Source organism: Thamnophis elegans, chromosome Z (genome assembly GCF_009769535.1).
Source record: "Thamnophis elegans isolate rThaEle1 chromosome Z, rThaEle1.pri, whole genome shotgun sequence".
NCBI lineage: Eukaryota > Metazoa > Chordata > Lepidosauria > Squamata > Colubridae > Thamnophis > Thamnophis elegans.
In genome coordinates, this window is record NC_045558.1 from 97,374,978 (window position 1) to 97,398,607 (window position 23,630).

Consider the following 23,630-nt stretch of genomic DNA (forward strand, 5'->3'; position numbering starts at 1 on the left):
TTAGGTAGAAAACTCTCTCTTTTAAGTCATGATTATACCAAAAAATAATTATGTAATCAGAGTTCTTGTTTTGTCAATGGGAAATTAATGTCAATTTGAAATTTAAAGTCTTGTGGGTCGTTCTTAGAAAAAGTTGTGTCCAAACTGGTATACATATATATCAGGCTCATGACAGTAGGGATTTTTTTGGTTGTATTAACAACTAAATGCATGTCTATAATTTCTTCTGTTTCAAAAATTCATGGCTACATTGCATTGCCTCTTAATATTCTAAACTCTCAAAATTTAAATGAAAGAAACTTCCTCTCTATTACTTACTGTAATAATTATCCCATTTATTTTGAAAAGCAAAATTAAAGATGCTTAAATGGCAATTCTTTATGCCATTACAAGAGACGAAGGTAGGCAAAGATGACTTCAAAACCTTATTATTATTCTCCTACCTGCCACCCATCCCACAGGATTATTGTAGTCGTATTTTGTAGAACACCCCTGGAGAGCAAACTTCAGTTGTACATTAAAAAAAATATCTTCATGATTGTTGGCAAAATTTATAAGTTAACCTGTAGCTTTAATATATATAATAAAATCAGTTATATTGCAATAAACATAGGGGATATCTCCCCTAAGTAAGGACTAGTGGACTTGTGAAGTGATGAATATGTAAAAACTAAGATTTTTAATGGGACACTCAGCATTATAAATTTTAATGCTTACAACCTTTTAAACTGTGTAAAAGATTATTATTACCCAAGGTGAGTTAGAATCCTATCAGTTCTGCCCATACACAGATTTTTCTTATTTGCGTAATTTTCTAAGTATATTCCTAAGAGAAAGCAACTGCATAAAATTCATTATTGCAGATACTGATCAACAGTTACTGTTATATTATGTTAAAATAGGTAACTTAATGCCAGTGTACTTACACATTTTAGAAAGGCAAAATAAAATGACAGTATTATTTAATGGACAAAAAGAAGATAAAGTCAGAGGTACCATCAAGGGGGCCAACAGTATCAAAAAGACTGGCATGAACAAAGCCTTACCTCTTTTTTTACATTTGTGACCATGTTAAAATGGGGCTTGATTGCCCAGTTATGCATTCTGTTTTGATACTGTTAAGTTCCTCCTCTCAAAGATGCCCTTCATTGGCTCTATTCAATAGCCCATATACATACAGGAATCATGTCTCACTAATTTACATTCCATTCTCCTCCTCCCATTTGACTCCACAACAGGGGTTCCCTCTGTGAGGTAGGTGAGGCTGAGAGATCGGGACTGATCCAATCAACCAGTGACCTGTTCCAAAGGTGTCCCCCCCCCCGCCCAAAAGAGACAAGTGCTAAAGCTTCTTCAGTTCCGTTCTTTGGAACTTAAGATTCTTGAATGAGAAGCAAAACATCTTCAAGGAAAAACAAAATCCAGTGGCCATTTTAAAAAAGCACCTTAACCATTATGTCACATTCTTTCTGTTGTATTAAGGATATTTCAACAAGGAATTGGAATATTTAATATATATTTAATGAAAACCTCTTCCCAATTGAAATTTGACTAAAGCAGAAAATACATGTCTGTCTGTATCTACAAACACACACATACATACGGCTGGAGCCAGCTTCAGGGCTGCCATTAGATGGGAGGGGGAGGGAAATAGTTAAATGGGGTTTTTCAGTCAACAGGTGGCTGGGTGAGGAGGAACAAGTTAACCAAGCAACTGGCCAGCAACTCTATTGGACGATGTGACTGATGACTTGGAAAAGGGGAAAAACATTCTTTAATTACGGGAATTTTCAGAGTCAGCTTTCACCAGTTGTGCCAATATGATATAGCCTATAAAATTGTTCTTTGAGGAATCTACCTGCCTCGGAGTTCTGCTTTCTATGGGTGCATTATTGGAATGCTGACCTTGGTACATGTGGTAGCTTATTTTGAGAACATTTGGTCATGATGTCCAAGAAATCAATACTTCCACTAAAAAGGCCATTATTTCTGCTTGAATTCTATGAAGGTGCCATCCAAATATGAGGCTGACTTCTCTTGAACTTAGCTTCATTTAATTATATGTTAAATGGAATAATCAAACGTATTCTCCTGATTACAGATGGTTGATACTTTGTTTTGCTGATGAAGCTAATGAGTATGTTGTCCTAGTATAGTATGCACAGAAAACCAGAAACAACTTTCAAAACAGCTATGTGAACACTTCAAAAATATAACTACTTTTAACAATTTAATATTTTTTTGCTAACGTGACAAAACCTATCTGTCATCATCCTATCATTTATGTTTGTTTAAACTTAATTTGTTGTTTCAGATATAGTCAGATCTTTTGAATCTCCTTATAGCCTGTGGCATTCATGTTACATTCCATAATTATGAATAACAAATTATTTCTAAGGTCAAAAAGACCATATTTTTAAAAAAGTATCAAAAAATTACTGAAAGTTATGACATGAGTATTTTATTTGTTGTAATTGCTCTTTGATTTTGTAAGAGTTATATTTTATATTTGCAGTGGTCAGCATAATACTGAATTTTCCAGAATCTGCAGTTGTGGTTAAGGGTTGTTTCCATATCTAAATATTTAATTTCATGTCATATTATTTCCCATTCTGTTGCAGCTCTTTATTCTTATATATGCCATCCTGACTTGTCTTAAACCACTTATGTAAAAATTATGAAAGAAGCTATAAATTTGCAAATAAGGGTAAATATGCTATGGTAAATGCTACGCGGACAACAAACTGTTAATAATAGAGTAACCAATTGATACAAATATAATGCTGATGGGTGAGCAAAAAAAGAGGGAAGAATAAAGATCAAGGAGAAAAATATTTATAAAAAGAATTGTTGACACTAAGCTTTTTCTCAGGGTCACCTAATTTGTTGACACATTATTGAGCTAAATGTTATTTGAAACTTAACGTATACTGAAAAAAAGAAGCGTGGGAAATAGGAATTATACAAAACAGAACTGAATCAAAGAAACTGAGGAGATAAATCAAGGAGATTCTGGTTTAGAATACAAATCTATTACGAAAATGAGCTTCAGCAGTAAGCACCTTGTTGCTTTCAATAACTAACAATTTATTACTATATTTGACTAAATAGTTTCTTTAAAAAAGGAAGACAACTGAAATCTAATTTGTTCATAAGCAGTTAGGACTAACCAAAAGTTGTTTGGTTTCAGATTTACTTAATCTCAAAGTAAAAACTTCTGTTTTTCTTCAAAGATAGGGAATGGGGAGAAGCACAGAGATCTGACATATAGTTCGGTTTTATGTTCAGATCAGATATCTGTGTAACATGCTACCTTTTTAGAAAATTCAACAGAACTCAAAGATATCTATATTAAAAACACCCCCCCCCATAAAATAGGCCTATAATTATATATTAATTGCTGTATCATACTGTAATATTAAATGTTAAAAATTGGAAATAATTTATAGATATTAAAACATACAATGCGGTACATATACTGGATTTTTTTTTGTAAACACAACATTGCAGGAAAGATGAGTGCATGGTTAGCTCATTGTTTTTATGATATTAACAATCCTGGAATCACATTATTTCTCGTGTCCACAATTTCCTTTTACTGGCTGGATTTGCAGCCACAGGTTTGGACCAAAAGTTTTCCTCCCAATTGAATAGGAGGAAATATACCAAGAGTAGGAACAAAGAATACCAAATTACTTTGTAAGTCAAATAATGTGTTAGATCACATAAAGTTTCAACAACTGCCCTAATGGCTGCTATTCTCTCTGGCTGAGTAGAAAATTCTACATTTAGTATACAACACATTAACAATTATTACTCTAATCCTGGAGCCTTATTTATTAAACTCCTAGGAGATCTTCAACTAAGCCAAATGAAAAATGCCTTCAATACATTTGAAAATCACGAAACTTAATTCTTTGATCCATATATTTCATATGTATAATGTAGCACCTGAGAACTCCAGTGCAAGTGTCTTTTCAGCACACACCCACATATCCAAAGGGATGAAATGCTCAGAGGGCTTTTTCATATTTAGAAAATGTGTCATAAGAACAAAGTGGTTAAGCACAAAACATTTTTCATGCTTATATTAATAGAATTCAGTTTATTTCTTCAACTTTTCGTTTTTAAGATATCTATATTACACTTTTAAACAAGCTTTTGAGGACATATATTACCCTTTTTAAAGACAAAATACAGCAACATAACATATATTTTTTTACAGCTGTAACAAAGTCAAGTGAAATCTTTATTCATCAATACACCTGCAAATAAAACACAAGAATCACAATTAATTAGCATAAAAATAAAAATATGGTTATTTTAAAATATCTTAAAAGAGTTAGAATTAATACTACAGTCTACTGTGCAAACTATAGAACAGTACTTGGCTGTAGTCAAGAAAATAAATCAGATTGATTCAATAACATCTTTTGATAAACAAATAAAAGTAAAGAGTGGAAATAATTCCTGGTAAACACTTGCATAGAGAGGGCAATAAAGATTAACAAGTTCCATTGATTTAATTATTTCACTGCACAGAAACAGTCTCTGTTTGAAGATGATTTTGTGATATCTTCTTTCAGTAATGGCTGTATGGAGAGCACTGAATCTAGCTAAGGATAAGACGCTTTTGAATTTTCAGATGGTTCTATGGCTGGAATATCTAGCTGGTTGGAGAAGATTGCCCAGTGGCTCAAGGAAGTATTTTTAGTTCCCTCTTTGAGTGTTTTTCCTGCGTGTGCAGCAATTTGAAATGATTTTCCCAAAGTGATGTAGGAATAAAAGATGATACTTCATAAATCAGTGAAAGCAGATTGAAGACCTAGAATAGAATAGAGCTGAATTCTTAGAACAAGTACCGGAGATTAGTTGGTTCCAATACTGTATCAAGGCCTGCTTCTTCTTTGCTTATATTTTCTTTGTTTATATTTTATATTATATTTATATTCTTTTTTGTTTATATTTTCCCTTTAAAAGGGAGAGATCCTGAGTTGATTAGGAGAGAGGATGGTTTTTATGTTCCTTAAAACAGGAAATTCGTTGCTTTCTGGCTGCATGGCAATCACTATCAAATCAAGGTTGCATAAAGGAGTTCTGGTGCCTGTTAGTGCCAGATGGATGTGTAGAGATAATTGACTGAAGAAGTTGAACCATGGTAGCTGTATATAAGACAGCAAAGTCTAATCAGTGGATCTGATTAGTAGGAGCCAAGGTGGCGCAGTGGTTAAATGCAGCACTGCAGGCTACTGCTAGATCAGCAGTTCAGCGGTTCAAATCTCACTGGCTCAGGGTTGACTCAGCCTTCCATCCTTCCGAGGTGGGTAAAATGAGGACCCAGATTGTTGGGGGCAATATGCTGACTCTCTGTAAACCGCTTAGAGAGGGCTGAAAGCCCTATGAAGCGGTATATAAGTCTACTGCTATTGCTGTCATCCAGAATAGTTGTACATAGTTAAAGTGAAATTGAAGTACCTCATTGATAGAGAGCATTTGGATTTCCTTGTCTGACCTGTTTACTTATTTGTATCCTGGTATTTTATTTTTATTTTTACAAGTACCTCAAGGCAGTAAGAACATGTTAAACACTTTTCTCCTCCTGTTTTCTCCACAACAACCCTATGAGATGAGTTGGGGTGACAGAGTGTGATTGGCTAAAGGTCACCCAGCTGGCTTTCATGGCCACTTTCTAGCTAACCACTCAAACTGTCTTTTTGTTCATATTTGTCCTTTGGGGATATCTTTAGACAGAATGGAATAAGTATTCAGAAAAAGGCCAACAAATAGCTTCAGAAAGGACAATGTTCATTCTCAGGATAGCTGTCAATATGAAATAAGAGAACTGAGAAAGATACATTTCTTGATCTTGGGGTATATTCAAGCAAGGAGGGCCTTGTTCCTGCCAATGCAAGTACTCTGCCAGTAATCAGTAATAGTGCAGGTACAGCTTATAAAATGTCTACAATATCTGAAAACCTCTTAAGTCTTCATTGTAGTTTTTGGATTCTCTAATTAATCTGGAAGGGTGGTGGTCTGTAAATTAAATGGAATTTTGGAGAATGATCGTCAATTTGGGCTTAGTCTGGCATTGAAGTCTCCTGAAATGATGATATGGGCAGTGGAAAAGTATAATTGAATACCTCTAATGTAATTTTTCACTTTTCCCCAAATTTCAAAAACACATGGTGAAGGGATGTTTGGAAATATATAGAGGTTAATGAGAAGCAATTTCTCTCTAGTAAAGTTGAGTTACTTGTGTAAGGTAGTTGTACGGTTTTAAGGTAGTTATTGTGTAAGGTAGTTATTTCTGTAAGGTTGTAAGATGGGTCCATTGACATAACTTTAGTATTTAGAGTGGTTGAAATATGGATGTTCACACTTGCATGATGTCTTCCTCAACCAATGCTAGGAACTGCTGAGAGTAATAATGATTTATATCACAAATAAAGAGATCATTTGTTGACCAAACAGAATCAATTAGAGGTCTAGCTATTTTACATGTTGCCACTAGAGGTTCTCTCAAATTGTCCAGTCTTCAATAATATTAACTTGTTGTGAATCTGAAATTGTTAATTCTATATATATATTTTCCCCTAAAACGTAATCTGTGCACTGCCTTGCTTTAGGTAAAAAAGTTTTTGCATAAGCATTAATCTCTTTGGGGAGGGGGTGGGAGAGAGTGAAAATGTCCTTGAGGTTATCTGGAGTCCAGCAGTCACATTTATTCTTTAAACTGGCAATACTCTCTCAGGCAGATTCGCTCAGGAGTGGACCAAGTTCATCTGAGCACAACACGTGTTTTAGAAAGACTGAAAAAGTATGAAGAAAAGGCCTCATTTTAAACAAAATATTGGAATTGTGATCTGTATAAAGGTAAGTAAAACTTGCTCTCAGCTTTTGCTAGATGGAAACTTCTCAGCCTGCTGTAAATTAATCAGTTACTTTTTGTAGGATGTAATTGGATTAAAGATAATTGCTCTCTTTGTTCCCCAGTGAACTTTCTATTCTATTATTTAATATTTGTAAGGTGATTTGTTTAGGCTGTGGATGGTATTACAATTTAAGTTTTTCTCTCTTTTAGTTACGTGCCCATCAGAGATTTGTTTCTCTCTCTTTCCCACAAGAGTAATCAGCTCTCTGATTATTGCTTTCTCCTTTCCTTGAGGTTAAGATTGCCCATGTTTTCCCTCCTGGCTGTATTTTGGAACATTTGGGTTAGAAAATCTGTGCTTTAGCAGAGTTGTTTTACAAAAATCTCTTTTAGGGAGTTCACTTTGATTTTAACTGTGAACAACACGTCAAAGACTAAAAGCACTGTTTTGTCAGGTTAGAAAGTTAGTTACACTTTCATTCTTTAAGTTTATCAGGTTAATATTCACATCCTCATCCTGTAATAACGGTACAGCTGCAGATTGCAGCATGTGTTCAAAGGGGGGGAGAGTTCTCTTCCATTGAGGAGGAGAGATTTTTAAGCTGTTGACTTTTGAACTCTGCTTGTAAATCCCATTCTAAAATATCATATCTAATGGAGGGGTTTGAGGGAGTAAGAATACTTACACGAGTTGGCTTCCTTTTCTTTTTAGTTTTCTGCTGTTTTTTGCGCTTGGACGCAGCTCGTGTAGCAGAACGTGTAGGATGTTTCTTCTTACTTTTCCCCATGATGGTTAGGAATGTCCTGGAGTTTTCTCAACTCTTTTAAGTACTGAGGCTTCCAAAAGTCAGCGGAAGGTGGAATTTAACACAATAATTTTGAAGTGATAAGAAATAAAAATATAGTGATAAAGAAATACTTTTCCGGAGAAGCTATTTACAGTAGTTGCTGCCTCTCCGCCATCTTAGCTCCTCCTCCTCCTCCTCCTCCTCCTCCTCCAATTGTCTCTTTATATTTGGGGTGGAAACCAAATTAAAATCCCATAGCACAGAAAAAAAATATTTCAATTGAGCAACAAAATAAGGCAAAAGGTAAAGGAGAATTAATTTTATTTATTTGCTGGTAGAAATCTCTAAAATATTTAGTAAAGCTTATCTAGGAAAGACTCTGTAAAGAAAAAAGCTCTTCTTTTTAGTCACTTACTAATTTTATAACAGTAGTGTGGTAAGAGTTCAAATAGATAGCAAACCAATAGTATGTATATCCAGAGAAAAATATTATGTGATTAGTTTTTAAACTATTCAATAGGGGTAGCAATAAAATATACATTTTAATATTTCTTAAATAATACCTTCCCTATTTGTTTCTTATGATCTATTAAGTGTTGTTTATTATGTTTTATGACCAATCACTTTCTGGCTATATGTACACTGTGAACTTATGTACCAGAGACAAATTCCTTGTGTGTCTAATCACATTTGGCCAATAAAGAACTCTATTCTAGAATTATATAATAATTTATCTCTATAGACAAATAAATTACATGGGACCTGCAGACTGTCTTATTAAAAATAAATAAAACCAAGATCCCTCTCTTTCACATGAACTTTCCTGTTCCCAAGCAGAAAGTGATTGAAAGAGGAAGATCACAGAGATCCTTTTCTGAGCTATCTCCTCAAGTCTGTAAATGTTACAGGATTAGAATCCTCAGCATTAGAATATTTCAACTGCTCAATAATACTATATACTGGTTCACTATTCTTGATCCAAAGAATATAAATCATGCAAGCAATAGGAAATTTTGAACAATAAATCATTGGCAAGATGCTAAATTTTCTGAGGCTGGAACATTAGTAACATGATATAGGTAGTCCTCAGCTCACGACTACAATTGAGCCCAAAATTTATGTTGCTAAGTGAGGCATTTGTTAAGCAAATGTTGCTCTATTTTACAACATTTCTTGCCAAAATTGTTAAGTGAATCACTGTAGTTACTAAATTAGTAACACGGTTAAGTGAATCTGGCTTGCCCATTGATTTTGCTTGTGGGAAGGTCACAAATGGGAATCACATGACCTGGTACACCATCATAAATGAGTCAGTTGCTTAGAATCTGAATTTGATCATGTGACCATGGGGATGTTGCAATACTGGTAAGGATGGAAAGTGGTCATAAATCACTTTTTAGTGCTGTTATAACTTCAAACAGTCACTAAATGAACTGTTGAAAGTTAAAGACTACTTGTACTTGGGTGAACTATAATTTTAACAGAGCAGCAGGAACATACACTGCATAAGATTCTTGTTCTAATATCTGGTATCAAGGATATGCTTCTGTTCTACTAAGTTTTTTTAACTATTCTAAAACAATGCAGAAAATGAATCAGTTGACAAATGCATACATCATTACTCAAGAAGGCTGCTTTAGAAACAGGTGAAAATCTAATCTGCAAACATCATTTAAATGTATCTCACAATTTCTCCATTCCATTCATCCCAAAGATAGCTACAAACAAGAGATTTTTTAAGCCCAGATTTAATTGTTGCTTTCCATTTTTCAAGTTATTTGTTTTATCATCTTTTCCTCAGTATGTGCATCACAAATTTGAACATTTCTACTCAAGAAATTTATTTTATATTATTTTTTTAAAACAGAACATTTCAACTAAAGACTGAAAACTTTATATACCATTTTGCACAGTGTTTTCTGCTTTTATCTAATGGTTATAAAACATTTTTTTCTTCACAAATCTACTTCTCAGCCTTTAGAAATAAATGCAAGATAAAAGTAACATATTAGAAAAAAACTATCCCATTATTAGCAATACACATGCTTCCATTTAGCATATTATAAAGACAATATCTGTTTTTTGGTTTCCAATGACGTTTAGCCACGCTTTTTACAATATATTGATATTTAAGATTTTTTTTACAGATATATCAACATTGAATTCATTTTAATCAAAAGTATAACCTCTGTAAAGACTAAAATTAAAAATATTTCTAAAATTAAACTTTAAAGACCTGATCAAATGGAATTATGTCCTAAGATGGAAACTTGAATTCTGTACAGATGGAAATGTCAAATCTTTATTTTTTTTAAAAAAAGGCCAATTGACAGGATTCCAAAAACATCTTGGTATTGATTTCAGGAAAAGTTTAATCTTACTGGGTGATAGGATCCATAAAATGTCTCACCTGTATTGCCTTTGTGGGGCAAAAATGAAATCAGGAATCAGAATTTGCAAAATAAGGAAAAATACTTCCATACTTACGGTTGTGGGGGCTGGGGTGGGTGGTGGAGCATAAGATGGTCGTTCTGTTTTAAAAAGAAGTGGGGGAAATGACTATGTAGAGGACTATAACACAAGGACATCAAATTAAGTTTTGTACAGCAAATCAAAATATACTTATCCCGCTTGTATCTTTTCTCATGTAATTGGACATGTTTAGTCTTTACACAAGGTATGATTTACTTTCCTTTGCCCTGTGGGTCTCTGAGGCAGAAAGGTTCTAAACCCCTATCCTTATTCTCCATTTAAGAGGTAGTAAAACTTTAATGTGCAAATAGTTTTACACAAGTGTCTGCCCACAACAACAGTAATGTACAAACTTTTTTTTGCAAAATATTTTGCAAAAGCTCTCATAGCACTTAAACTTGAAGGAAGACTACAAAAAAAAGGTTTGTTAAATCTAGGATTAATTAAATGGTGGTCAACATCAAGGTCCACATAAAGGGATCCAAACACAATGGAGGGATTTCAGAAAAACGATGGCATGGATATAACAATGTTTAGAGATGACTAAATCTGAAATTTATTTGGATGTCTAGTCAACCCATTATACTGGTTTGAATACAAACTTTGATATGCATGCAATAGATCAAATGAAAATCAATGACTGAAATAACTTTACATTTGACTTCATAAGTTATTTATTGCTGTTATTTAGTTATTACATCAGCTCATTTTTTGTCTTTAAAATTACTAAATATGCCATCAGCATTATGACCATCCTTATGCATGTGTGGAATCACAGAGCTAGCTGTGTATTTGACATCTAAAACTAAACCACATACATTCATCTTATTTAGAAATAATAGGCTCAAATTCAGCCCTTGACTAATGACCACCATTGAGTCCAAAATTTATGTTGCTAAGTGAGATGTTTGTTAAATGAATTTTTTCCCATTTCACGACTTTTATCTTGTTTCCCTATTGACTGCAGCTGACTGTTACCTGCAGTTCAGCGGTTCTAATCTCACCGGCTCAAGCCTTCCATCTTTCCGAGGTGGGTGAAATGAGGACCCAGACTGTGGGGACGATATGCTGACTCTGTAAACCGCTTAGAGAGGGCTGAAAGCCCTATGAAGCGGTATATAAGTCTAACTGCTATTGCTATTGCTATCTTCTAAAAGGAGTGTCATGATCCTGGCACATTGTAACCATCATAGGTATGAACCAGCTGCCAAGCATTCAAATTTTGATCACATGACCATTGGGATGTTCCAACAATCGTAAGTATGAAAAATGCTAATAATGCATTTCTCCCCCAGTTCAATTGTAACTTTGAATAGTCACTAAATGAATTGTTGAAAGTTTAGGACTACTTGCACAGTCTTAAACAATGGCTTATTGAAACTTGGTTTGCTGAATAACCCATAAAAATTAATTTCACACACTAATTGCCTTTGGCAAGATGGGTGGCCTACAAGTTTGATAAATAAAAACAATCCCAAAATATAATACTTGAAGTCACACAATATATAGGTAGTCCTCAACTTTCAAACAAAATTGAGCCCAACATTTCCATTGTTAAATAATAGTTGTTAAGTAAGTTTTGCCCCATTTTATGATCTTTCTTGCCACAATTGTTAAGTAAATCATTGCAGTTGTTAAGTGAATCTGGCTTCCTTATTGACTTGGCTTGTCAGAAGGTGATTGTGTGACCTTGGGAAACTGCTACCATGATAAATATACGCTAGTTGCCAAGTGTATGAATTTTTATCACATGACTATGGGAGCCAAAATGGTTGCGTGAAAAATGACCATAAGTCACTTTTTTCAGTGCTGTTATAACCTTGAACAGTCACTAAATGAATGGTTGCAAGTTGAGGACTACCTGTATTAACACAAAACTAAAGAAGCCACATTACAGTGTATTGTGATACGTTGAACACATATGTGTTAAATGGAGCTTATTCTTTTATACGTTTGTCCACAGGTACTGTATAACTTATGTTGAACTATTGAATAAAAATTCTGTATCATTTCAAATGTGAATACTATAGATTAAACTAAGAAAAAATACAGCTTAACTTACTTGACATTTTGGTAGGTAAAAGTTTCAACCAGAGGAAATTAGATCTGAAAAACAGCAATAACAAAATGCTATAAAATAAAGTTTATCTTAGTCTATTATATGGTTGGTCCAATGCAGTGCATTAAAACTTCTACACTTAAAATACATAAATTGAAGAGAATACATAAACACAATCACCCCTTTTTTGAATTATAATTTTAAACAACAATAAACTTATTTGTAATTTCTGAGCTCTGAAGTATATGAATAATTTACTAATTTAGTAAAGAAATATATCAAAAATCTTATTTCTCAGCAAATTAGAAGCATGTTATAAAAATGAATATGGCGAGACAATATTACTGATGTTCAAGTCCAGCTTGTAGTCTATAATTCATTTTTTTCACTACTACTATGATAATGACCAATTTGGATCACAGAAATATTCTATTAGGTATTGTTAGTCATTTTAGTATATATGAAGAAATGGAGATATGGAAATATGCAAATAGCACAATAGGGGGCAATTTAAGTAGTATTTTACATCGATCATTATTCATAAGTCATACCGCTTTTATTCTCTTGGTCATTCTGTTTCTCTATTTAGATAAAAGAAATATCTCTGAAAAAATGACCCACTGGGTCATGGGTTGTCTAGTGGAACATTAGAACATAGAATCATAGGGCTGGAAGTGACCTCAGAGGTCTTCTAGTCCAATCCCCTACTCAAGGCAGAAGACTTTATATCATACAGATCAAATGATTGTGCAGTATTTTGAAAAACCCCACAATTCCTTGAGACAAGCTATTCCATTGATAAATTGGTTTCACTGTCAGGAAATTTCTCCTTGGAATGGATCTCTCTTAACAAGTTTCCACCCCAATACTTCTTGTTCTGCCCTCTGCTGCTTTGTGTCTGCCTCTCAAGTACAAGAAAGCAATTGTTATGTCCCTGCAATCCTTCTCTTTGATAGGCTAGACATATCTAGCTCCTTCCACCATTCATCATATGATTTAGCCTCCCTTATCATCTTTGTTACTTATTTATTGAATTTATTTGCAGCCCATCTCACAGCAAATGAGTCTGTAATTTTTCTCTGCATACTTTCTCAGCACCTTTTTTGTATTGTGACCAAAACTGGATGCAGTATTCCAAGTATAGCCCCACTAGTTTGTTATAAAGTGGTATTATCAATTCTCATGGTCTCAGGCTGTCTCTTGGTTAAAGCAGTCCAGAACTGCATTGGCTTTTTTCTGGTAGCTGAAGCACACTGCCGGTTCATACTTCCACTAAGAAATCTAGATCTTTTTCACAGTTATTACTTTGAGCCTAGTACCACCAGGTCCCACCATTAAAAATCCAGTTCCTTGAAAACTTTCTTATGTGATACAGAGTTCACAGAAATGTACTACAATATGCTATGTTCCTTGAAAAATACTAGACAAGAAAAATCCACAATAAAATACTAAAAAAAGAATGAAAAGGGAATTAATGCTAAATAAAAACAAAACAATAAAGGACAAAATGATTGATACATAAAAACAACTGTTTTTAAATAGTGAATTGTGTATCCCTAAGAACACGGATTTATATTAATGTGAAGCATGATAAAGTATGCTTGATGTAGGTGAAAATAAACCACATTTAGGAGAATAACTTATCCTAGAGAGGATTGGAAAGCACTGTGAAGCAGTATATAAGTCTAATGGCTATTGCTACATCACACAAAAAGAAAAGGAAGATATATACTTATAGAGCACAATTAAAAGAAAAAATGTACAGTAATTGTTATGGAAACAAAAAGCATTTGGAAATAATTGAAAAAAGCTAAACTAAAAGCCTTCAACATAGTGAAATTAAAAATAAAAATGATGTTAGTATTTGGGTGAAACTTAAATTAAGGGGATACTGAAAGGAGATCAGTGTTTACTGTTTAGGGCATGAAAAAAAAATACAACAGTATCTTTATAATTAGGAGGAATGTAGCCAGGACAGTACTCAGCTACAATGGAATCAATAACCAAATACTATTAGATTTAACATGCAACCCTTTAATATGGTAATCATTTTGCATGCTACTAATGAAAAAGAAGAGGAATTTGATGAGTTTTAGGGTAAAGTTCAATCTGAAATTGATAGAACATGCAAATTATATGCATTGCTTGTTGGAAATAGTTAAAAGGAAAATGATGTTGTTTTGTATGACCTAGGAAACTAAAATTAAGTAGAACAATTTATCAATTTCCACCAATCCAATTATTCCTTCACTGCTAACAGTCTTTCATTGACAGAAATAATATCTATATAAATGGAAATCAACAGATTGATCACAGAAAAATCTAATTATATTATTGGTGCAAGGAGATTGTAGCTCTTTGTTACAAATAAGGATGTGGCCAGGGGAACTATGAAACACATCATAAACTGCTCACATACAAATTTCAAATCAAGCTGAAGTGAAAGAAATCCACCAGTTTCCATAATATAATCTTGAGTATAGTTCATTTTCAAGCAAAACATTAGGAGTTTTAAGTCCTCAGTGTCGCTGATAGAGAACCAGAAGAAATGTAATAACCAATTAAATAAATTCTTAAGGGTAAATGTAAAAAATGACTGTTAAACATCAAGAAAGAAAACAAAACAAACTGGATGTCCAAACAAAGGGCAAAACTGCCAGAAAGCTAAAGCCAAGAAATATAATGATAACAGGAAAGAACTTAACAAATAATTTCAGAGAGATGTTAGAATATTCATGATGCAGTATTACAATGACATATGTAAAAACACAATATAGATATGTACATGGACAATGTTCCAAAAGATTTTCAACTAAGAGAGAATCAGTTTTAAAGAATGCCTACAATCAGATAGTAATTGATTCACCAAAGATAAAAAAGAGCTTAATGAAATTGGATAGAGTAGAGATATCAGCAACTGAAGTATCTTAGAAAATATTACCTATTTATAAAACCTCTAGCACTAAAAGATGAAGTGAGATCAGTACTCTGGTTATTACCTAGTCAAAAGCTATAGGAATTGAATATTTACAGAAATATGGCAAACACCCGAAGAATATGCAAAGGTTCTAACCAAACAATCTGAAGAATGACACAATAATCAATTGATTATTGGAAGAGATTATATACCAATATCAAAGAAAGAAGTTTTAACTGATTATACCAACTATCACAGTATCCTAAATTTCACATGTTAACAAAATAATGCTTAGAATAACCCAACATAGATTAGAATCCTTCATGGAAAGGGAAATCTAATATGGTTTCAGAAAAGGCTGAGGAACAAGAAACATTAAGCTAATGCATGCTGGATAATTGAAAAGCCAAACAATACCCCAAAAAAATATTGTGATTTGTTGGAAATTTTTGGCTGTATTGACCATGATAGGGTGTGGAATGTTGTTAAGTGAATGGAAATACCAGAATATATACTGTGGGAAGCTGGATTAGATCATGAGTATGGTATTAAATTTGGAGGAAGAAACATCAATACTTTATACTATGTTGATAACATTACTGTGATAGGTGGAAATGCTAACTCTAATAAAGAAAATCAGAATAAAAATAGCTGTTAGAATTTTAGATACTGGGGATGGTATAGATGTAACTGAAGAAAGATGAAAATACTGATGTCATTTGCTTATGGAGAAGCTGTGCAACTTCTTTAGTAACTGTGTGAAAACTGCATTAATACCCGATTATTGGAAGAATGAAATGATAACAAGAATGAATGTAAAATCTAATGTAATACTTAGATGAGCGTGCCTGGGTAGGTTGTCAGAATGCTTTTGGTGACAAGTTCAATGCAATTTCAGCAATTATCAATGTCAGAAAGGAGCATATGCTCACAAACCTTTTTAAAAGGTATATGATAAAGGAAATATGTTTGAATTATGGAACAATTTTCAGTTTTTATTAATATATTTGAATGTTGGTTGACGAGTATGATAGAAATGGTTAGGAAATTGTTCAACACTAACAGAGAGTAAAGAAATGATTGTACTGTCTTTGTTTAATATATTTATAGATATAATAATGCTTATGATATTAGAAGTTTTATTATTTATTTAATTTGCCCAATTTCACCAACTCTATTGGATATAAGCACAAATGTGTACATACTTTTCTATGCAGATGATGCTACATTATTTAAGAAATTCAATAAACTTGCAGCAAAAGATCTTAAAGAATATGTGTGAAAATCTGTATTCTACTAAAACTCCCACTTCTACCTTTAACTTGGCAAAACAGTGCAGCATAGGGCAACGATTTTTGAATCAAGATATTTTAAATGGACCAATTAACAGAAAGTGTCCAAAATGTGGGACCCATGATACCCATGGAATTGAGATTTGATAAATTTTGTGAAATCTTTCATTACATGAAAATTTTGTTGTCAGGCCATAAAGTGTCATAAGTTTTTTCCTATGCTATGCGGTTTAACATGGGCTATTTTCATGGCAAATATATATCTGGATGTATTCCAACTTTTTGAAGGCAATCTATTAGAAGTTTTGTCACTGTCATCTGAAAGGGTGACTCAATGTGTCACGGAGTGTCTAGTTAATCTATCAAAGGCAAAACAATCTTGCATTTAACTAGGAAAATAGACTGAACAACTGTAACATATGTAAATGGCATTTGTGTACTTTGTATGTTTTCTAAAGATGGGAAAATGCAGAGAGAAATTTTAAGTTGAGCAAAATATAAAAACATGAAGGGTAATATATGTCATTGTTGTGTATATGATTGTGCTTTTACTCGTTTTGTTAGACTTGGACATATTAGTAGAAATTAAGGGCAGTGGAAATGTGGAATTCTTAAGAAATCTGTGTGCTAGAGTAAGATGACATAGTATAAGGAATGCATGAGTGATGGAGGGCTGTGAATAACACAGGTAGAAAGAGTGTAAAATGGTTTGGTCCTCTAGAAAAAAAAATAGCATACACAATATAAACAAAAGAAGCAGAGTGAATAAGTCATGAGGAAAGGAAAGACCAGGAAAGTTGTGATTGAACTTGATAAAGATTTTAAAAGAGAGGGAAGTGATAAGCTTGAAAAATAAAAGGTTATACATGAAGTTGTATATACTGACATAATAGGATAGGAGATGGTTGATGTAAACTAGTTTTACCGATGTTTCTTTATCAATTTATTTTTACTTTTTCTGTTCCATGCTGTTTAATTTGGAAGAATTATTTATTCACTGTTTTTTTTTAACTGTCTTCTCTCATTTTTTGGTATTTACATGCTACTCATGGCAAGGATCTGGCCTTTTAGATTTCACAAATTATAATGAGTTTGGATAACCCTGAAACTTCATTAACTTGATACGCCAAACCTACTTAAAATGCTACTGAATAAACCTACCTGTGATGTTTACACATTGCAATATCTAGACATATGGAATACATTAAACCACAACCAAGCCAACTACATTTTGGCTTAGGTGATGTGTGAACCCTATCTATGCCATATACTTTAATACACTTTATAGTTTAGAATACCATAAAAAAAAATAAAAGGTACGTAGTAGAAATAAGATTTGATGGTTTTCAGTACTAGTTACATTTCATCTTCATTGTTTTTTATTCATCACAGATGCTACCTGTTGAAACCTCCATGTGTATCCTGGTTCCTTTGGCTCACTGGCATAGGATAAAAACAGGTAACTCTTAAAAGCTTTTCAAAACGAGTTAAAGGTACCCAAGATGCGTTTTGCTCCATTATACTAGTAACCTTTGCCATACCTATAACTTAAAGCATTATATTGTCAAAGGGGAACCGAAGCGATGATCGTTCGCAGTCCACTACCTACTTATGCCCGGTATTGATCTGAATCAATATTGCAAGAAGCAAAAAATAAAAGGTAAGGCCAAAGATATTAAGGTTATATCTGTCTCCAAAACCAAGGGCTCTGACTTTAAACCGTCGTTTTTACAGAACACAACTCCTCCCTCCCCCCACCACACCCGCCCCTGCATTTGTTCTTCATCTCGGCCGGCAGAAGGAAGCAAAGGGTTAAGAAGAAACATCTTCACACAATTACTGCAGTGGGAAGGCCGTCGGTTAAGTGGGGCGTGGGGAGATTGCCGCCTCTCACGCCGTTCTCTTTAAACGGGTTGAGTCCGGCCTCTGCAGACTCACCAGCTTCTCGTCAGACCTCACGGCCTCTTTCTCTCCTTTCCTCTCAGGCCCAAAAGGAACCAGGTAGATTACAGATCGCGGCTTCCGTTTCCGCTTCGGCATATTCCACACAATTCTTCGGATCTGCAGGTTGCCTCAGACCTTCAAGCTAAATTTAAATATATGTATATACGTTTCCCTCCCAGTAAAAAAGAGTTGGGTTTTTCGTGTAGCCTTATCCCTTTATCCATGTCCTTTTATTTAAAGGGTACGGGTTCGCATTCCTACGAAACTGCGAATTCATACAACTCCCTCTGCAGGCAGGCACATCTTTGCTGGAAAAAGGGCAGCAGGAGAAACGCGTTTGTGCGTCACTTCACGTGGAGGCGAGATGACGCTTGTGAAAAAAAAAAAAATCTCCGGAAGTCTATGTATTTGCTTATATAGCTATTGTTCTCCGTGGTTAAAACCAGCTATAGAGTCATCAACAAAGCTGGCTCAACATTTATAACATACATGTTAAAGCTGGCTTAATAAATTGAACTCAAGCAACAATAACAAACTGATGATGACATGTTATCCTCCTTTGGTTATCAAAAACCATTCAGTTTATAGTACAGGTTGTTCCCTGACTTAACAACAGTTCACTGGAAAAAGTGACTTATGACCATTTTTCACACTTATGACCATCGCAGCATCCCAATGATCATGCGATTTACATTCGGATGCTTGGTACTTGGTTCACATTTATGAGGGTTGCAGTGTCCAGTGGTCATGTGATCACCTTTTGTGACCTGACAAGCAAAGTCAATGGGGAAGCCAGATTCACATAACAACCGTGTTACTAATTTAACAACTGCAGTGATTCACTTAACTGTGGCAAGAAAAGTCGTAAAATGGGGCAAAACTTAACAAATGTCTCACAGCATAAATTTTGGGCTCAATTGTGGTCGTAAGTTGAGGACTACCTGTATAGAAGTTACAGAATGTGGAGTAGCCTGTTTAACAATCTGGGTGCATCCACTGAAAAGTAGCGTCTGTAAAACAGCCCCATTTATCTGTCCCCTCTGTGAAAGAATTGAAGCAGAATTAGCTTCTGTAGAAACATTCTCTCTGTTCAGTGCCCAGATTCAGAAATGCAGAAATCATAAATTATCTACGTATTACAGAGGCTATTACTGCACAAACACACAGGGAGAGGGGAGAGAGGGAGGGAGGGAGGCAGGGAGAGAAAGGGAGGGAGGGGCAGTGGCCTCCAAGATATTGTGTGGAGAGAGGCAGTGATGTGCGGTGAGGTTCACGGCCGGTGAGGCAAGCAGGCAAAAGCCGCCCGATGTCTGCCAGCGTGTCCCGCTCTATGGCCGCTGCGTCCACCATAGAGTGGGACAACGACCATAGAATGGGATGCGTCGGGGCTTCGGGGGCGGCTTTCCTTTATGCTTTTATGTAAAAAAACCAAACCAACCAGACGTGCGCTCGAGAGGGGTGGGGTGGGGCAACCGAGGGGTTGACAGGGCACTGATTTTGCCGTGCTCTTGCCGCCTCGCTTAGAACTTCCCGCCAGAAACAGCCCAGCCTTCGACTCGCTGTTTCCTTCCAGGTGGCTGGAGAGCCGCTTGTGACAAGGCGCGCCTCCTCGAGCTAACTGCACCGGTGCTTCCCTCCCTCTGCACCCCTCCTGCGGGCGACATTGCACAACTGGGTAAATTATAAACCACAGATTTTAATCCTATTTAATTTTTAATGGTATCAAATTTAGCTATAAAGTGGCCTTACCTACTTTTTTTTCCCTGGGCCTGCTAAATTCTGGTCCCTGGTGATACAATGAGTTAAATGCATTCTGGCCTGGATTTCCTATTGTGCAATTTGTGTCATGGACTTAATCATTTTAAATTCCATAAAATGCCAGTACACATCCTTTCTGCCAAGAGATCAGAAAAAATGCTCGAATCTTCTGATATTTAAATGATTTATAATGTTGTTTAGATATATAATTTGGATTACATTTGAAAGCTATGCATTGATTAAATACTACAGAATACAAGCAGTTCTTTCTTTTTTGGTTTTAGAAAAGGATAATTCCCCTTTTAGCCAGGCTTTTTGAATTAGATTATGGTGATATTAACACCAGTTTTTAAGTAGATTTCAAATTTTTTTTAAAAATTCTTTTAGCTGCTTTGAATACCTTGGAGATGAAAAGATGGGGTACAAACTTAAATAACAAAAAAATAGTACATTCATTTTGAAAAATAAATGCAAGACTTGATTAATTTCATATCTTTATTTAAAATAGTTTTGGCATGGCATATGGTTTTATCGATTCAGTTGGAAATGATGTGGATGTTGTATCTGATTCTGAGGTATATATATTCTTAAGTAACATAACATATAGCATATAGTCCAAACTTGCTAGACTATTTAATTGATCTTACTACTTTAAAGGGGGAGAGTTTCATGATAAATTATTTTATTACATTTATGTTGCATTTATATATTATATTTATTACATTTATATTTCACATTATATATTTGTATTGTTATTTTAGTGTTTATTGTCAATTTTGATAGATATTATATTGATATATCAATACTGATTTTACTCATACTAAATAACAATTACTGCTATTATTTATCAGCATTAAATATTTACAGTTTTTAATATTGAGTTAGTCGTATTTTAGAATAATAGGATTATCTTTTAATAGGATAATTGGCAAAATCTAATTCAAATGTGATGGGTTGCATTCCAAAGGAATGTGAGAGGACAGGTTAACTGCAAAATGCCAGGACCCAGGACCCTGTTGGTGTCATGTCTCTCTCTAGCCAGTCTAACAATGTAAAAGCTGAGCAGAAGTCTTTTTTTTTTCAGGGTGAGCGGAAAGTATAGTGTCTGAGTGGCACTTTTCATGCCTGGCATTCATCAGGCTGAAACCTCGCTCACAATTGGTGCTTGGCGCTTGGAATGTTGCGCAAATGTCCAGCAGACGAGACAGCAGTTCAAACTGTTGCTCTCTTAGGTGCTCAGGCATGAAACTGTGCCGCTCAAACACTATACTTTCCCGCTCACACTGAAAAAAAATTAGAGGGAACATTGGACAAGGCGTTACCTTTCATTCTTTGCAATGGTGGCTCTGACGTGGGTCGATTCTCAGTATCTTGGTTTGGAGCTGGCAGTGCTGAAGGAGTATGGGATTTTCACACAGGGATGAAAACATCTCCATCTCTACTGGGGTCTCTATAACCCCCTTTGGGGCTTGGCTTCTATTTTCTATGATCTTGTATTCATGTAATCCCTTGTCCTCTGGGAGGGAAATGAGAAGCTCAATTATTGGGGAAACCAGGTCTATAAGTGGCTCTGCTGTGTCCATTGTGACCAATAAGGATTTCTTTAAATTTTCTAACTTGTATAATATATTGTCTTGTTCTTTCCTTGGGAGAGCACCAAAAGCGTTAATGAGGCCAGCTTCTGTGCTCTTCTCCAGGCAAGACTCCCACTAACATTCCTTTCTTTTCCAAGGTTGAAAATGAGGTGTTGTCAGTCACCTTGGAGGCTCGCATGTTAGCTATTAACGGAGTAACCCTTTCCTCACCAAAAACTCTGATGGGAAAGATTTGGAAGGAGGCTAAATATGCCTTCATCTTGAATAACATCTGTGGTATGGTGGGCTAACTTCCCACAAGCAAAGTGGGGAAACTGGCAGGGAAAGTTGCAAATCACCCCTGCCACTTTTTGTCCTGAAGATTCGCTGCAAGATCCTCCCTCCCTCCCTCCCTCCCCCCTCCCTCCCTCCCTCCCTCCCTCCCAGCCATATGTGTGTGGCTGCAGCACCTGCACCCTGCCGAACTGCACTCATACAATATTGCAGCATCTCTCCCGTGTTTGCATGCATTTTTGCAGCATAGCAGCAATCCTTTTCCAGCCCACACATAGTCATATGGCACCATTCCCAGGTCATTCCTTCTTGCTGCAGCACCCCCACACCACCTCACCCATAGTATTTACTTTGTTTCGCTTGTGGGTATCCAGGTGGATGTCATAAATCTTGCTCACATGAGGTTAGGTTAAGGATTAGGATTAGGTTTAGGGTTAGGTTAAGGGTTAGGTTTAGGGTTAGGTTTTGGGTTAGGTTAAGAGTTAGGTTTAGGGTTAGGTTTAGGATTAGGTTTAGGGGGGTTAGGTTTAGGGGTTAATTTTAGATTTAGCGTTTACAGCGTGCTTCTGTCTCCGCGCTGTTGTCGCCCTGTTGATGACGTCAGCTACGCGGTTTCGTCGAGCGCGCTTTAGTCGAACGCGGTTTTGTGGTGGAACCGCATTTTACAACAATATTAGTTAATGTTGGAAATTCTGGTCCCAATTACTGTTATTATGTGAGGACTACCTGTATCATGTCTTAGAAAAGAAGTATCAAATACTTGAAATAAGGAGTAAGAGTGTGTTACTTAAGAGTAAGAGTGTTTTAAGTCTATCATGTCCATTAAAATATGAATTTTCCATGATGTTTATGTGCATGTATGCCTTTGAGTCAGTTCTTGATTTCTAGTGACTGCTTGGACTGGTCTCTTTTGTGTGTGTGTGTGTGTGTGTGTGTGTGTGTGTGTGTGTGTGTGAGAGAGAGAGAGAGAGAGAGAGAGAGAGAGAGAGGGAGAGAGAGAGAAAGAGAGAAGTGGTTTGCTATTTCCTCCTTCTTAGGGCTGGGAGAGTTCAGGCAGCCGAGTAATAAATCATTTGAATAAATAAGAGAGTACTTACTCACTCTCAGTGACTCTGGGTGGTCTACAAACAGTTCAAAAAAACAATATAAAAAGAACAAAACAATAGCCCTCTGGTGACAACAAGCACTTGATGGGTTCCATCCTACTCTGGGGACTGCAGGGCTGTTGATAGAACTAGGTCTTCAGGGCCTTGCAAAAGACTGTCAAAGTGAGAGCCAGTCTAATCTCTGTAGGAATGGTGTTCCAAAGGGAGGGAGCTACTACCATGGAGAAGGCTATTCTTTTGGGTCCTGACTCCTGCCAGATATACCTCCTTAGGAGACGGGACCTGTAACATTCCCTGCCTCCCTGCTCTACTGGTGGTAAGGGAGGTCACAGGGGGAGGTGGGGTCTTATCTCAGTCCATTAATCACCTCCAATTTAACATGTTCTCATCAGGGCCTGAGCTAATTGGCAGAGGCCTTTTTTGAAAGGCTAAAAGGGTGGGTGCAGATCTCACTTTGAAGGTGGCACAATGTTCTAGAGTGTGGGAGTCATGAGAGAAAAAATTCTCACCCTGGACCCCACCAGCTGGAATAGAATAGAATAGAATAACAGTTGG

General features: G+C 35.5%; 1 protein-coding gene across 2 annotated transcripts in view; it reads right to left on the reverse strand.

Moving 5' to 3' along the window:
* The window catches only part of SMARCE1 (SWI/SNF related, matrix associated, actin dependent regulator of chromatin, subfamily e, member 1), a 39,794-nt gene extending 21,352 nt beyond the window's left edge, over positions 1-18,442 (reverse strand). For both annotated transcript variants that reach the window (XM_032234982.1, XM_032234981.1), the window contains exons 1-3: positions 18,338-18,442; positions 12,194-12,237; positions 10,147-10,190 (exon numbers count right to left, since the gene is read on the reverse strand). In XM_032234982.1, coding sequence (XP_032090873.1) covers positions 10,147-10,190; positions 12,194-12,200 — 51 coding nt within the window. In that variant the 5' untranslated portion in view covers positions 12,201-12,237; positions 18,338-18,442. The remainder of the gene's footprint in view (positions 1-10,146; positions 10,191-12,193; positions 12,238-18,337) is intronic.
* Positions 18,443-23,630: the final 5,188 nt, after the last annotated feature.